Here is a 17,790-nt window from a genome sequence, read left to right as displayed (position 1 = left end):
TTCTTACATGTATATTTCATGTTTTCTAGTCCGACACAAAACTTGTGGATCTTTGGATGAGATTGTAAGCCAAGGCTTTATAGAATGGATGACTGTAACTTAACCATACTTAGGAGCTTAATCAGTGACAGGAGACCATCTGAAATATTAATACTGAGTCCCTAGGATTTGAAACTTTGCATGGTGGAAATACGATATTCACATGTAGTAAAGGTTTGCGGTAACGCCATGTAATGATAATCTCTAAATGAGTTGGGGGTGGTTCTGAAAAGAACCGTTAGTTTCGACTTGACGTTTTGATCAGTATGCTGTGATCGTCTTCTGAAGAAAGTCCAGCAAACAAGCCATAATGGACAATGATGGATATGGCCCAATTAATGGCTGTAGAAGGCAATATTTTACTCTTAGCATGAAAATGTTTGTGCCTAAATAAAATTGCTGTTGTGCGCATGCGTTCTTTAACGAACTCGGCATATACTTTATAACACATCTGCTGCTGAAGTTTGTCTAAAACCCTGTAAATAAATAAGTAATCTGCTGCCCTCTATTGGTGAAATATTCATAAACCATGACACACATCCATCAAAGTGAGAACAATATTACAATGTTTGTATTAGTTCATGAACAAGTCTCTTGCTTAATTATAACACGTAGTGCTCCGTAAAAAATAAGAAAACTAAATTGCATATTGCTTATATGCCTGTGTTATAAACATACTTGAAGAAAAAAAAGTGTGGCCAACTTCGTCAAATTTTGACATTTTGATAAATTAGTCCCTTGTCCAGACTTGGTTTTGTCACTTACCCGGGCCCAAAAGATAGGATTCCTTAAAACAATTCTGCTATGCCAAAAATGAGCAGGTTACCATTCACAAACTGGGCCCAATTTTATAGAGCTTCTAAGCACAACAATTTGCTTAGCATGAAATTTCATCCTTGATAAAAACAGGATTACCAACAAAACTTTCCAGTTTCATGTTGCTTGTTACTGGTATTCAGCTGTTGTTGTTAGATTATCCTAAAAATCACAAGGAAAATTGGTTGGTAATCCTGTTTTTTATCATAGAAGAAATTTCATGCTAAGCACAATTTGTTTACTTAGTAGCACTATGAAATTGGGCCCTGTACTTGTGGCAAGCTATGGGATGGCTGGTAACAGTTGCCTAGTTCTTGGTCCTTTCAAAAAAGAAATATGAAAGATGGCCAAATATCAAAAGGGCAGATGGCCAATTCAAGGTGAGGGCTACACACATGGGTATCATTAATTACATGTAGGAGCCTGGCTGGTAGAGCAGAATGCACTTCCTTCCCAAGTTTTTACAAAGCAATTATGGTTTAGTGCTTTGCTGAAGGGCACAAGTGTCATGGCCAGGAATCGAACCCACATTCTGCTGCTGACTACACCGGAGCTTGGGTCTTGTGAACTAGACCGCTCAGCCACGACACGCATGGAGTTTGTTAAAAAAGAAACATTACTGTAAGGCCTGCTTGTGAATTTTAAGTAGGAATGTTTTGGTTTAGGCTGGGCAGTGGAAATATAAACTTGAATGTACTCTTATTACCATAACAGCATTGTTAACAACTAATGTGTGTCGCAAACAAGTTCCTATTTATAACTTGTGTCGGCTTATTGACTGTCTTGATAGAGTATTTACAGATGGTAAGAATGGGACATCATTTATAGATAAAATTACTAATTTCTTTAAAAAGTTGTACACATTTTACAATTTATAATCCGTCCGTTTTTTATTTAATACATTCATTGTGCTGTGAAAATGACAATATTAAACAATACAGCTTCATATAATGTACTATGAGTAAACAACCTGACATGTGTAAATTATTATGAAAACAGAACTAATTTTGAGTATGTATATTTGCTATGTAAAAAACTGTTGTCCAAAAATCCTAGATATGTATGAAATGTACATGTGTTGATGCATATGAAAGTTATTTAATAATGTTTCAGTTTGCTTCATAATACTTTATTTTATCAAGTGAAAATTAAAGGCTCATACCTTTTGAGTTAAAAAGAGATATTGTTTAATCTGAAAGTCATTGCCGAGAACCTTCCAATCTAAAGCGCCCTCTATGGGAAACTTTGTGGGGTAATGCGCGCAGTTTTCTTGTGCGTAAATTTGGTTAATAAGTGATGTCAATGATTCAAATTCAAAGGCAATCTAACCCGCGACAAAATGCCAAATTCACGTTATGCAAAACATGGTGCATTCACAAACCGCCACGCAGAAACTGAATGTTTTGGTTACGTCATGCCACCAGAGGGTGCATCCTGCTGTTCGTAAGTGTGATGTAATTCCACTGTAGTCCACGCGGACTTCACATAAACTGGCTCCACTGATTATACCAGAACACCATAGGAGTTGCATTCAGCTTGTTTTCCTTTGATGATTTATGCGAGAACGGTTCAATAATTGACTTGACTTGACCTTTACACACTCTTCAAAGACTAAAGCCTGGTTATGCAAATGCGATCCAAATTCGACATTCGAATCGCATTCGCAGAAAGTATGTACCGGGCTTAAAGGTATGCTCAGAAAAAACAGTTTCTGACATAAGAAACACTTTTGAACTGTGTGATGTTTATTTGTCTGAACCTTTCATTGCACCCAGTGAACACTGAATGAATGACGGATTTGCAAAAAAAAGAGTCTTTGACCATGTTGTTCTCCACCAAGGGCAACAGGTTGGTGTGGTGGTGAGGTTGACAGAAAATTGAGGTCTATTGCTCATGATTACTTGATACTTAAGTGCATAGTCAATGTATATTAACATCACATACTTGAAGGCACTGGACACTGTTGGTAATTACTCAAAATAATTTTTAGCATAAAACCTTACTTGGTACCAAGTAATGGAAAATTGTTGATAGTATAAATATTGTGAGAAACGGCTCACTCTGAAGTAACATAGTTTTCGAGAAAGAAGTAGTTTTCCACGGATTTGATTTTGAGACCTCAGATTTAGAAATTGAGGTCTCGAAATCAAGCATCTGAAAGAACAGAACTTGGTGTGACAAGGGTGTTTTTTCTTTCATTATTATCTCGCAACTTTGACGACCAATTGAGCTCAAATTTTCACAGGTTTTGTTTTGTTTTGTATGTTGAGATACACCAAGTGAGAGGACGAGTCTTTTACAATTACCAAATGTGTCCAGTGTCTTTAATATAGCCTCCATGTAAAGTCAATCTCCTTATCACACTTGATGACTGTGCAAAACATATTTGGTATAGTTTAAACCATAAACCATGCAGGTTGTGCATGCACGTTATACAGTTGTGGCTATGTACACAGTAAGTATTAATTATAGAGAAGGATTTTGGGTGTTTTGGCTGTTGGTTGCCGACCACATCCCACTGGACCCTTTTCATGAAATATGCTAAAATATGCTAATTACATTCACACATGCGTACAGATCCTATTGCAGGTATTGGTTGGCAAACACCATAGAGTTGTACACTAAGCAGGCGCCCAATGTGTCTGCGTCACGCAGCCATTAGCCGTGTACAAAACAGCGCGGTGTTCCCTCATTTTGGCAACCAAAATGTAAGTGCGCACGCACTATGTGCAATTTACATACTTCATGGGAAGGGTCCATTAACAGACTGCACAGCCTGAGAGCACTTTTAGTCGCGCGGGCTCAGCAGTTTCGCGAGAATACCACTAGCGTCGCAGGAATCGCAGAGAGGGTCGGAATGCTATCACCGCAACAAAGACATTTTACAAGTTGTCCACAAGTCTTGGGTCCTAGCTCGGTTGAAGGTTTGGAAAGATATACCTACACCAACCTGAACACCTAAAATCCTTCCAAGGGTCGAAAAATATATCAAGCTTGGTTCTTGATTCTTAAAAGTTACTTTTGCTCTGATGGGATATATAAGGCTGCTTGATTTCATCATAGCGTCTTGATTGCCCGCATCAGAGCAGCCTTGAGATGGTGCTCCTGTTTGACGGGACCGTGAAGGCAAAAGTAGAGACCCGTTGCCATCTCGGCCTTCATGGTGTCACTGAAACCAAAGTCCAACACTGTGCCTGGAACCTGGAAGTGATAGACACACACATTTATAAGCACTCGGAAAGCACTGGGTTAACAGTGCTCATCACACATCGGTGTATTAAAGGTACACGTTTGGTAATTACTCAAAACAAATATTAACTAAAAACTGACTTGGTAACGAGCATTGGAGAGCTGTTGATGGTATAAAACATTGTGAGAAACGGCTCCCTCTAAAGTAGCATAGATTATGAGAAAGAGGTAGTTTCTCACTAAATTAAAAAGACTTCTAGCTAGAAGTCTTTTATTCCTATCTGAAAGCACACAAATTCGTCCAACTGTGTACCTTCCCTTTAAGGATAAAACCAAAATCATACAAAACTGCTTAATTTGCTTGGACCAATTTGTCAATCGCACCACAAACTGATGGACAAGTTTTAAGGTTCATTTATTGGTAAAAAACATTGGTATCCACCAACATTAATTGTGTAAAAATTATTGATATACTCATCACTGTTTACATTTTCAGCAAGTTTTAGGTCCTAACAAATGGAATATGTAGTTTTGGAATTATACATTAATTAGCACGACTTGGGTTTTACTAGGTTTGCCATTCTGTGTTTTTATGAAGTGACATAAAAGGATAAAAGGACACACCTTTTTTGTTGCTTTCGAGGAATCTACTATCGAAGCAAATTTGTTTTCCTGACAGACTTGGTTTTGACCTGTCACACTGAGGTCATAAAACCCAAAAGGTCAAACCTGCTTCAAGCACTTATCTCTTGTAGTTAAGTCATAAAAGTTGTTGCTATTGGTTCATGTTCAGTCATCACATGAGCAATAATTATGAGTAATGGAGTTGTTGGCTGCAGATTGTGCTGCGTCAATTTATAAACCCTTGCAAGGTGCGATGTTAATCCAAGTTAAAGACACTGGACACTATTGATAATTGTCAAAGACCAGTCTTCTCACTTGGTGTATCTCAACATATGCACAAAATAACAAACCTGTGAAAATTTGGGCTCAATCGGTCGTCAAAGTTGAGAGATATTAATAAAAGAAAAAACACTCTTGTCACACGAAGTTGTGTGCTTTCAGATGCTTGATTTCGAGACCTCAAATTCTAAATCTGAGGATTCGTGGAAAATTTCTTCTTTCTCGAAAACTACGTTACTTCAGAGGGAGCCATTTCTCATAATGTTTTATACTATCAACAGCTCCCCATTTACTCGTTACCAAGTAAGGTTGTAATAATTATTTTGAGTAATTACCAATAGTGTCCACTGCATTTAATCTCTGTGTACCTGTCGTAAAAGTAACAAGCACTTTCAGGTACTCATCAGGTGTGGTACCACTAAGAACAGCCCAATTTCATAAAGCCTGTAAGCACAACAATTTGCTTAGCAAGAAAGTTCTTCCTTGATAAAAACAAGATTACCGACCAAATATTAACTTGTTGCATATTGGTTGTTGCCGGCATTCAGCTGATTGTTTGCTTATAATCCTGAAAATCACGTGTAAATCGGGTTGGTAATCATGTTTTTATTATTAAGGAAGAAATTTCATGCTAAGCAAATTTTTGTGCCTACAGGCATGAAATTTGGCCCCGCTCATTTTCCCGGTCAGTCTCCAATGTAGTTTATTACTTGTTATTTTTTTGTAGTTCCTTATTCTTGTGATCTTTATAGACATTTTGTTTTTACTTACAAGTTTCAGTTGAGACAAAGTAGAGTTCATTTCAGACATGATGGTTCCAGTTTTGTCTCGAAGCACAAATGGCTGCCATTCTTTCTCCAGCATTAATGACGTAAATGTCTTCACGTCCGACAGCTTTTCATTGACGTGAAATGTTCCTGCGTGTGCCAATCAAAGTCAAGGTTTAACCTTTCTCTCTTGAGTGATTTAATTGGGTCCTTCCTCACTTTAACAAAATCAAATATCACATGGAAATTTACCAACCAAAGTTATTGACTCAGTCCAACAGTCCAACACCATACAGTAACTCAACACCCAAACTGTTGGACTCTGATTCTGGTGGTATTCCTGATCCCATGTAAAACAACACCATTCCGTAACTCTTCACCCAAACTGTTGAACTCTGATTATGGTGGTATGCCTGATTCAATGTAAAACGTAATCAGTTAACTACAGTCCTCAGTCCAACACCATAGAGTAACTCAACACCCAAACTGTTGGACTCTGATTTTGGTGGTATGCCTGATCCCATGTAAAGCAACACCATTCCGTAACTCGATTCACCCAAACTGTTGGACTCTGATTATGGTGGTATGCCTGATTCAATGTAAAACGTAATCATTTAACTACAGTCCTCAGTCCAACATACAGTAACTCAACACCCAAACTGTTGGACTCTGATTCTGGTGGTATGCCTGATCCCATGTAAAGCAACACCATTCCGTAACTCTTCACCCAATTGTTGAACTCTGATTAAGGTGGTATGCCTGATCCCATGTAAAGCAACAACCATTCCGTAACTCTTCACCCAACTGTTGAACTCTGATTATGGTGGTATGCCTGATTCAATGTAAAACGTAATCAGTTAACTACAGTCCTCAGTCCAACACCATACAGTAACTCAACACCCAAACTGTTGGACTCTGATTCTGGTGGTATGCCTGATCCCATGTAAAGCAACAACCATTCCGTAACTCTTCACCCAACTGTTTGACTCTGATTATGGTGGTGTGCATGATCCAATTTTAAGCATAATCAGTCTCACACCTATGATCAATAACTCTAAAACCAATCTGTCCGACTCTGGTCCTGGTGGTATTCTTGATCCAAAACTCTGCTAAAAATCAATCCATCACCCTTTTTTTTTGCATTGGTAATTTTTAGTTGGTAAACAGTTCCAGTTTGCAACAGCTAATTATAATTTCTTAAGACCATACCTTGTAACAGTACTCCGTCCGGAAATCGTATCCGGATAATAGCATAGTTATATCGTCTTACAGCATCTGGATTCTGAGAATCATGTTGTGCTCTGTAACGTGAAGAGAGATGAACGTTATGGTTTTACTAAAAGCTTTTAATTTCCAACACCACACTGGTTTGAACTAAATTGGAGACATTTTGGTGACACTAGGTAGCAGCAGACTTACTAGGTGAATTTATTGTACTCGGAGCGCGTGCATGCTAGGAATTTTTTATGCAAAGATTGAAAGTTACATGGTACGTCTGCTGCCACCAAACATCACAAGGTCCCCCTTATGAGGTACTTTTTGGTTTCAAGAAGACTATATAAGAAAGGGAGTACATTACAAAATTTAACTTGACCTTTGACCCCCCGCTTTAAGAATAACGAGGGGCAAAGGAAGATTGGGAGCAAGTCGGCAGGAAAGCTCCTTCACCAACTTCAAATCACAGCTAAAAACATTTTTTTTTTGTCAACGCTTAAAGGAACACGTTGCCTTGGATCGGTCGAGTTGGTCTTTGAAAAGCGTTTGTAACCGTTTTTTATAAAATGCATATGGTTGGAAAGATGTTGTAAAAGTAGAATACAATGATCCACACAAACATGCCTCGAAACTGTGTGGTTTTCCTTTTACCTCGTCGACTAACACGTCGGCCATTTATGGGGGTCAAAATTTTGACCCCCATAAATGGCCGACCATGTTAGTTCGCACAGTAGAAGGAAAACCACGCAATTTCGAGGCAAACTTGTGTGGATCATTGTATTCTACTTTTAAAACATCTTTCCAACCATATGCATTTTATAAAAAACGGTTACAAACGCTTTTGTTTTGACCAACTCGTCCGATCCAAGGCAACGTGTTCCTTTAACTCTGTTTGGATGACTACTTTACATCTTTTTGATTTATGCCAAGACTTTACTGTAGTTACAACATCTTTTTCTCAGTGCTAGGAGGGTCAAGTTGACAGATATGGCGCAAGACAAAAAATTGCCATTGTTATTATTATTAAACACCCTTCAATTAGTAACTACAAAGCTTCTTATAAATCTTTTGGAAACATTTGCCCCGGTGTTAATGGCAGTGGCAGCTGAATGAGCAGCAGCACCTTGTAACAGTTGACAAGGTGTTACATATAAATGGGTCTCATAATTCAATAGCTTCAAAACCCCGTCTGAAAATCAATCATACAAGGCTTTGAGTCGCCGTAGCATAACAAGTCGGAAAATCATTGAATACTGTCATTGAAGGTCTGGCTGAACTACATGTGTGCACATAGTGTGGGCTATTTGATCCTAATTTTCTGATTTGTTTCCAAGGGCTGGACAAAAAAAAATCGAAAATCAGACTAAGGTAGCAAGAATATCATACCTGTATAATACTAGTTATTATTTTTTGTATCATTATTATTAATAGTTTACCCTGATGGGAGGTCATAAAAATCTTCTGAGAAGTGGAACTCGTCTGCCTTGGTGGATGGGTAGTAAACTCTGACATCTTGATGTAGGGTAGCCTTCGCAGGTTGAGTATTGAGTAATACTTGACGAGCTGATTTGATCTGAGTAGTGTCCGAGGCATGCTCAGCGCTCATTACTAGGAAGGGCAACTCCGTGTCTATTGAAGATAAAATAAAAAGCGCTTACTTTTACTTGTAAAGATGAGAATAGTTAGTTTGAACACCTCTTTTTTTTTTGGGGGGGGGGGGTTCACAAAGGGAAGAAGAATCCTTAATAGGAATACACAATCTGAGAAACATTTGTGACAGCAACGCTTCTCATATATTCAAAACTTACATCTTTTTACATCATCACATTACGCTAAAGTGAAATGTTTTCTCAAAAGGTTGTTTACCGGTACTATCGAAAGCTGATGTAGGCTTCTAACCAGTGAGTTTGTATATTTTAAGAGTGATTATGAAACATTGGTTCAATGTTTTTATTTTTTTATTTTTTTATATGTTTTTACTTCATGTTATTATTATTATTATTATTTGTTTGTATGTCCTTGCTGAACACCTTGTTTTTGTCAGAAACACAAATTATGTCTAGTTGCAACTCATTTTGTCATATATGTGTTAAAATGTATTATCCACTGCAGACATACAATACGTTTGACGTCTGTCAGCGAGTGGTAACCATAGTGACAAAAAATAACGTCCAAGGTCTAAATATGACGTTCACTTATTTCCACTGACGGCAAAATATAACTTTTGTCTTTTAACCGTTTCATTGTTTCAATCCTACAGATAATGTAGATGTGTACTATAACACCAATTTGTAAAAAATTTCATTTCTAAAGGTTATTGCGGGTTTTTAAAATATAAGAAAAAATCCAGATCAAATAGGTCCACAAGGAAAAAAATAATCCCTTCAAATTTTGGGGCATGACAACTGACATCTTTCTACATAACCACATTACTTCAAAGTGAAATGTTTTCTCAAAAGGGTGTTTTCTATATAAAGCTGATGTAGGCTTCTAACCAGTGAGTTTGTATTGCCATTTTATTTAAAGCCATTATACAATTTTCGGAACAGAAAACAACAAAAAAGTTCACAGATTTACAAATAACTTACAGGGTTTACAGAAGGTAATGGTGAAAGACTTCTCTTGAAATATTATTCCATGAAATGCTTTACTTTTTGAGAAAACATTAAAACAATTACCAATTCTCGATAGCGAGAATTACGGATTTGTTTAAAACACAGGCGAAACGTGCGGAAACAAGGGTGGGTTTTCCCATTATATTCTCCCGACTCCGATGACCGATTGAGGCTAAATTTTCACAGGTTTGTTATTTTCAATATAAGTTGTGATACACAAAGTGTGGGCCTTTGGACAAAACTGTTTACCGAAAGTGTCCAATGGCTTTAAGAATGATAAACTTCCCTTTAAGTCAAAGTCTTTTTTTTTGACAATCCTTAAATAAAATGTCCTTTTGTAGCGATCCCTTATACAATACCTAAATATTGCAGTCTCTTGGGCATAAATCCAACCGCCTGAAGGAAGTCCTTGGCTCCCTCGATAATAGCCACTTTGTCTTGGAAAGCTTTATTGTGCTCTGATATCTTACGATACCTCTCATCATTTGGACTGTTACTCACGTTGTCAAGGTACCTGTGTGCATAAATAAAAAACAGGACTCGTAGAATTTTACAATAATTTAGGGTGAGAGATTTAAGACTATCATCCAATTCAGACCCTTTTTCGGTGAAAAATTTGCCTCTGAGACCTGGGCCAAATTTCATAGAGCTGCTTGGGCACAAAATGTTGCTTATGCAGTATAGCACCTCCTTGCTGTAGTCGGATATGGCTTGACTTGCATTCTAATTCTTAGATTCTAATTCCAACAAAGCAAATTGCAAGAAAATCTGCTCTCTTGTGCAGCTGTAAATTTGCAAAACAAAATTCCTTTCAAAAGAACGTAGAAAAAAAAAATAGAAAAAAAAAAAAAATCGTGATAATGATAATTATGAAAATGTTTGTAGAAACAGTTATATTTTACTTGCACAGAATCTGTAGACATGTATGAAGTCTCTCTTTGTTTCTATTCAATGAATGAATCATCAGCACTGAAGCCTCCAGTGGTCTGTACATCAACATCTGTGTAGAGTTACATAGGATTTGATAATCAACTTTAAAGGCACTGGACACTATTGGTAATTACGCAAAATAACTGTTAGCATAAAAACTTACTTGGTAACGAGTAATGGGGAGAGGTTGATAGTAAAAAACATTGTGAGAAACGGCTCCCTCTGAAGTAATGTAGTTTTTGACAAAGGGGTAATTTCTCACTCAGGCTTCAAGCCTGAAGCCTTTTATTAGGCATCTGAAAGCGTACACATTTGTGCAACAAGGGTGTTTTTTCTTTCAGTGTTCTCTTGCAAATTCTTTTGACCAATTGAGCCCAAATTTTCACAGGTTTGTTATTAAGTGCATATGTTGGGATACACTGAGTGGAAATACTGGTCTTTGACAATTACCAAATGTGTCCAGCGCCTTTTAAGGGAACGTATACATTTGTATTTGCTTAACAGCTTTATGAAATTGGGAATTGATTTCACCTTGTGATTACAAGTTCTGCAACAATGCACTCGTATGTATTGAAAGCCCCTTTCACACGAGAGCACTTTAACAAGGGTCCCTTGCTATACATTGTAGCATGGTTGTAAAATTTTACAAAATGCTCCTCGTGTGAAAGGACAACATTTTTTCTACTGTCCAAGTTCTCTTGTGAATTATTTTCAAACATTGCTACTTTTTTACAACCATGCTAAAATAAAGCAAGGGATCCAAGTTAAATTTCTGTCGTGTGAATATCACTTTCGTGTAAAAATTTTAATACATAATATTTATATATTATATACTTTTGTCTTTGTCACTGAGTACCTTGATGGTCTAGTGGTTAAAGACACTGGACACTTTTGGTAATTGTAAACAAACATTTACACTCAATTGGTTGTTAAAGTTGCGAGATAGTAATGGAAGAAAAAATTCTAGATGCTTGATTTCTGGACTTCAAAATCTAATTCTGAGGTCTCAAAATAAAATTCGTGGAAAACTACTTCTTTCTCGAAAACTATGTTACTTCAGAGGGAGCAGTTTCTCATAATGTTTTACACTATCAACAACTCTCCATTGCTTGTTACCAAGTAAGTTTTATGCTAACAATTTTGTTGAGTAATTACCAATTTAGTGTCCAGTGCCTTTACAACATCTGAATTTTTAGAATGGGGGGTTGTAGCCTGAAGGTTCAAATCCCACCTGAGTACTTTGCCCATGGATGTTTTTCACCCACTGGGCTCTCAAAAAGTCACAGGGTGTACAGTACTGATCAAAGAATAATTGTAACACCAAAAATAGCTTAGTGACTTCATAGTCAAGCAAAAACTACAACGTTTCGTTACAATAAAGAGGCATCACTTAATCTCTTACTGCAATTGTTCTTAATTTAGAGTTTGAGAAGACTTCTGAAAAAGTGGCAACTATCACTCTATGATGATGGGTGGTCCATTCAATATTGATCGGGACTGAAATACAAAATGGCCGAACTACTTTTGTGAGATATGCCTCATTTTGTTTGATTTAAATCGGATTTGAAACATCAATGTTAGTGAAAACAACCAGGGATCGGTGTATATGTAGTTTTTTCTTACAGAAGCAATTTAAACAAATTGAAAAAATGGTGGGCAGAGTCACGGTACTTGAATTGCTGTTTCCTTATTAGTTGACAGTTGTCAGACGTAAATATTTCTCTGGAGAATTGGTATTTGTATGAACTTTAGAATCAGGGAGTTTTCAGAAGGAAATATTACTCTGGAGGATTGGTGCTATGGACTTTGTGGGTTTTCTGAGGGAAATATTTCTCTGGAGGATTGGTGCTATGGACTTTGTGAGTTTTCAGAAGGAAATATTTCTCTGGAGGATTGGTGCTATGGACTTTGTGAGTTTTCTGAGGGAAATATTTCTCTGGAGGACTGGTGCTATGGACTTTGTGAGTTTTCAGAAGGAAATATTTCTCTGGAGGATTGGTGCTATGGACTTTGTGGGTTTTCTGAGGGAAATATTTCTCTGGAGGATTGGTGCTATGGACTTTGTGAGTTTTCAGAGGGAAATATTTCTCTGGAGGATTGGTGCTATGGACTTTGTGGGTTTTCTGAGGGAAATATTTCTCTGGAGGATTGGTGCTATGGACTTTGTGAGTTTTCAGAAGGAAATATTTCTCTGGAGGATTGGTGCTATGGACTTTGTGGGTTTTCTGAGGGAAATATTTTTCTGGAGTACTGGTGCTGGTGTATGAACTTGGAATTTGTCTAATCAGTGAGCTTTCAGATTGAAACTAAAAATACAAGTTAGGACCATTACCAAATCTGTACTTAATTAGTCTTTAAGATGACTGTAACTGCACCCCCCCCCAATCACCCCTCTCCCTGAGGTAATAATGTCCAACTGACATGGCATGCAAGGGGGATTAAGTTTATTAATTTACCCCATAATGTTCTCCAATTTATTTCCAACTCCCTGGAGCAAGGAAAGGAAACAGTCAGCATACAAATTTCATCCACTAAAGTGATGTACATGCACATTCTCATAAATTACAACCCCCCCCCCCCCACCCCTCCCCATAAAAGAAAATGTAAGGCAGAATTTTTCTTCTTTCCATTTTAAAGTGACTGACAAGCTATATGTAAACATAAATAAGTTTTTTTCAGTCTGGAACACCATCAGTTATCAATTGCCTATCCTCCTCAGAAATGTTTCCATTTGTAATGCCATCAAGTCCATTTAAAGACCAGCCCCCCCCCCCACCCAAAAAAACCCTCAAAACACCATTACTTAACTTGATTGCCGCAATCACTAAAGTATGGGTATTTTTGGTCTGTGTTTTAAAATTCTCCTTTGTTATTTGATGTTTGTAAATTATTTATTTTCTTTGATAATTTCTTTATTTTTTAACCACATTAAAATAAAATGTATGTTTACTTTTTTTTCTTCTTTTTCCCCCTCTTTTTTTTGGGGGGAGGGGGGGGGGGACACACAACATCAATTTGATTATGTTTATTCAAACACTTATTCAAAGTACTTACTTTCCTAAAATGTATCATCATATGATCATTAATGGACGCCGTTGGGTAGATGGCACTGCATCCAAACGGACATTGGAAATAGACACAGGGTATAGTCTTGGTGTCTCCTTCGGCAACGCTTCCTTCCGTGGCTGATTTGGTCACAGCGGAATTAAATACGGAATCATTTATCATGTCTTCATTTACCTAAAAAATAAAAAAAAAATAACTACCATTAAAAGTAACGTCTATTAAATTCAGAACTGAGAAGTCTCCCGAACAATCCGATAAATCTACTCCGCGGTAGTCGAATATAAATAGGCAGTTCTCTAAAGAACAAACTCTACCTGGCAAGTTCGTTGATACACACTTGGTGTTAAAGGAACTTTACAGAATTGTTTTCCTAATAAAACAGTTGTTGGCAGTGTATGCACTTTATGTAATCCACCATATACATTAACTGACAAACCTGTAGAAGTTTGAGGTTGATCAGCCATCTGGTTCGCAAGAAAATAGTGAAAACCGATTACAAATTTTGCATTGCATCAACGCCAACACAAAAATGAATAAAACGCTAACTGAGCGATAAACTCCAAACGTGAAATTAGATTATTTATTTCTCATCAAGTATGACATTTCAGACAGAAATATTTAAAGGGATGTTTCAACTATTATCATCATTAGACCGTGTAAGTTTTATGTAAATCTGCGATCTTCACAATTTTTGTTTCTTACCAATTCTGTAACGTTCCTTTAAAGCAAACCAAATATACATTGATACATTGATACTACTTAGTGTTGTGCTATTTTTAGGTTTTCCGATACAGTTTTCTCAAATTAATATGACTCCATTTCAGAGGGAGGTAGTTTACCCCCAAATGGTTCATGTATGAGCTTGTAAATCAGTAAGGCTTTAGACTAAAATTTTACATAATGTTTTCATCCTTACCAGTTCAGTACAATTCCTCTTTAATTTTTGTCTTTTCTTGAACTTTTAATATTTGTAATAGTCAACATGTATCGGTACATGAAACAAAAACCTGTGGAAGGTAATGCACAATCAGTCACAAGAAAAAAGTGAAAAAAAAAGCTAACATATTTTTTATCGTTTTAAAAATAAAATTGTACACCAAAACTAGTTGTTTTACTAATTTCTCAACCGCCTAACATAACTGCTTATGAAGAAATACTTTCTGTTCTGTTCGACTGTCCCAAATTTGTATAGTGGGAGTTCCAAAGTTGATAAAATACAATTACAGTATAATAGACAAATTGAATCGATTAATCTGATTACAGACTGCAGTTCTTTAGAAATGGTAATAATACATGAAGACAGTTTCAGACACAAGTGAAAACATTGAAATATCAAAAATATTTAGTCATAATTTGTCTTTTACCTTTTTTGTACATTAATCGTTTTTTACCACAAAAGGTGCAAATCTTCAAGAGCATGTAGTCACCATAATCAGATATAATGCACAATGCATCAACATATTTTGTTTTGTTATATAACAATAAAGCCATGCTTCATGCCATTTATCATTTGATGATTTAAGGTAGTGGACACGTGGTAATTACTCAAAATAACTGTTAGCCTAAAAACTTACCCGGTAACAAGCAATGGGAAACTGCTCCCTCTGATGAAGTAACATGTTTTTTTTAGAAAAATGGTAATTTCTCACTCAAGTATTAAGAAACTTCAGGCCTGAAGCCTTTAAAAATGCATCTGAAAGCACACAAATTTGTACAAGGGTGTATTTTCTTTCATTATTCCCTTGCAACTTCGATGACCAATTTAGTCCAAATTTGTACAGATTTGTTGTTGTATGCGTTTTGAGATACACCAAGTGAGAACGCTGGTCTTTTTGACAATTAATCAAACATGTCCATGTGCTTTTAATAATGGTAAAATCTACAATGTGGTTACAACCACTCAAACTTTTTTGTCAAAAGGTGAAAATCTTCCAGAGCATGCACTCACCATAATCAGATATAGGCCTACAACTGAATAATGCATCAAAATAAGGAATTCATTATATAAAGCCATGCTTCATGCCAATTATAATTTTTTGAAATATTTAATGAATAAAAAAAGTAAACCATTGAAAGAAAGAGATGTAAACTGAGTAGTAAAATGTCCACGCACCTGGTAATGATGAAGTGTTGCCATAGAATCAGTCGCTCCATGATCGATTCCAACAGGCAAGGCCATGCTTCCCTCTTCATCAGTCACGACACCCCCGCCGTACAAAACACTAACAGACAAAATCAGAGTTTGATGTCACTTGTTATCCGCCCGGCGGAAAAAAGAGCCAGGGGTTCTTGTTATAAATCCTCCTACAGTCCTCACTGTTCGGGATGCGACTCTGGAAAAGGTAATACAATATTCAATGACAGCGATTCCTTATATACAGGGCTGCCATGACTTCCTGTCTCACACTGTCGGACCGACGTCGGCCAGGCTAAATATAATCATCTTAGAAATTGCGTAAAATTAAGTACAGAAGAAGAAAAAAGCGTAGGAGGAAGAAATGAAAAGATAACTTAAAACTGTCTCTCAAGGTTCCAGATTCACTAATTCAGGCAACAGAGTGACTTTTTTTTTAAATCAGACAAATTAAACTCGGCTGATTATTTGTGTCTTTCTTTAATCCGGTTTTAATTAAAAATTTAGTGTTGCATTTGGCTGCCATGAATTACTTACTACACTAGGTCTATTTTTGGATACAGATAGTAGATGAATAAAAGATGACTGACATTTGAAGGAGGATGAGTTGGTTAAATAATTACAAAAGCATGCATCAAATGACAATCAAATTTATATTAAGAAGACATACATGCTTTAATTGGGGACAATGTCCTGAGTTCTACCCTTTGGTTGGTGACACCCCCCCCCAACCATATTCCGTGCTTTTGAGGAACCCAAAGGAATTGATACTGTATCCAAAACTAAGGTGGATTTAGAGAGTTGAAGAATTACAAAAAGCATACATCAAATGACGATGGAATTCACAGTTTGGATGAAGACGTTCTTCGGGGACACTATCTTGAGTTCAACCCTTGTTGGTGACCCCCCCCCCCCACCCTCCATGCTTTCAAGGACCCCAAAGAAATTGTTACTGTATCAAAACAAAGAATAAGGGAATAAGAAATGCAGTTGAAATGAAAAGAAAGGTCAAAGAGTCTGAACTCGTGGTAAAGTCTGGATGAATCTTACCAACATAGATTGTCTAACAAAAAATCCCTGGGAGTCCCATGATAACAAAGTCACATGAGAAAACACCCACTAGAGAAGAAACAAAAAAACGCCTGGCAGATAAGCAGAATAATTTGAGGAATATTATTCGCACATGTGAGAATGTTGCAATGCTATCTGTTTATTTATAGACTTATAAATATATAAATGATATAAATAACTCAAGATTGCTTGTGAAAAAAACCCACAGGTTGATTGTGTGTGATCCCCCCCCCCCCACTCTTCACACACATCTTTATTTTGTCACCAAAAAGACTAATTTTGTATTATGTATGTTTTGCTTCATGCATTGTTGGCACCATTTCATCAACACTAATTTACCCACATGTTAGACTTCTATCATGTCTATGTTCTACAAAACCATAACATTTCTAATATTGCTCTTTACTCTATAAAAAAAGGGGACAAAACCCTCATCCTCCTCTTTTTGCAATAAAACAACCCACTATAAGCAAACAGGCTGATCAACTGGTATATTTTTTGTACTTGGCAAAATACCCCCTAGAATAACAGCCATGCAATAACACATAATTAGTGTTTACACTGATTGAATGGAATTGGCACCAGGACCCAATTTCATAGCGCTGCTAAGCACAAAAAAATTGCTAAGCATGAAATTTCTTCCTTGATAAAAAACAGGAATAAACCAACAAAATTTCCATTTGTTGCATATTTACTATTGCTTGTTACTGGTATTTATCCTGAAAATTTTGATGGTAATCTTGTTTTTATCAAGGAAGAAATTTCATGCTTAGCAAATTTTTGTGCTTAGCAGCGCTATGAAATTGGGCCCAGAGCACATTATATCGTCCTCGTACAATCGTTATTTTTTCTGGTTGGGTTATTTTTTGCTATCTGCAATATAAATAACTCTCTAGTCACAAAAAAAAGTACAATCATGAGAAGATGATAGCGTGCGTCTCACCGTTTACAATGTCCGTAGCTCTCTGCAGATTAAGTTTCGTCTTGTGTCACTGCAAAACAAGTCTTGGTTCATTGTAGGCCCATCTTGTCGATTTGTAAAAGA

At 36.7% G+C, this 17,790-nt stretch overlaps 1 protein-coding gene across 1 annotated transcript; it reads right to left on the bottom strand.

The window, feature by feature from the left end:
- Positions 1 to 48: 48 nt before the first annotated feature.
- LOC139937137 (UBX domain-containing protein 6-like) lies at positions 49 to 17,770 on the bottom strand. Its single transcript, XM_071932147.1, has 9 exons — positions 17,689 to 17,770; positions 15,654 to 15,873; positions 13,529 to 13,714; positions 10,447 to 10,544; positions 9,904 to 10,058; positions 8,366 to 8,558; positions 6,924 to 7,015; positions 5,719 to 5,864; positions 49 to 4,056 (listed from the first exon to the last, which is right to left on the bottom strand). The coding sequence occupies exons 2-9, from the start codon at positions 15,717 to 15,719 to the stop codon at positions 3,913 to 3,915; spliced, it is 1,080 nt and encodes a 359-aa protein (XP_071788248.1). The 5' UTR covers positions 15,720 to 15,873; positions 17,689 to 17,770; the 3' UTR covers positions 49 to 3,912.
- Between the last annotated feature and the right edge of the window lie 20 nt (positions 17,771 to 17,790).

Source organism: Asterias amurensis, chromosome 5 (genome assembly GCF_032118995.1).
Source record: "Asterias amurensis chromosome 5, ASM3211899v1".
Classification (NCBI taxonomy): domain Eukaryota; kingdom Metazoa; phylum Echinodermata; class Asteroidea; order Forcipulatida; family Asteriidae; genus Asterias; species Asterias amurensis.
This window is presented reverse-complemented; position numbering and strand designations above follow the sequence as displayed.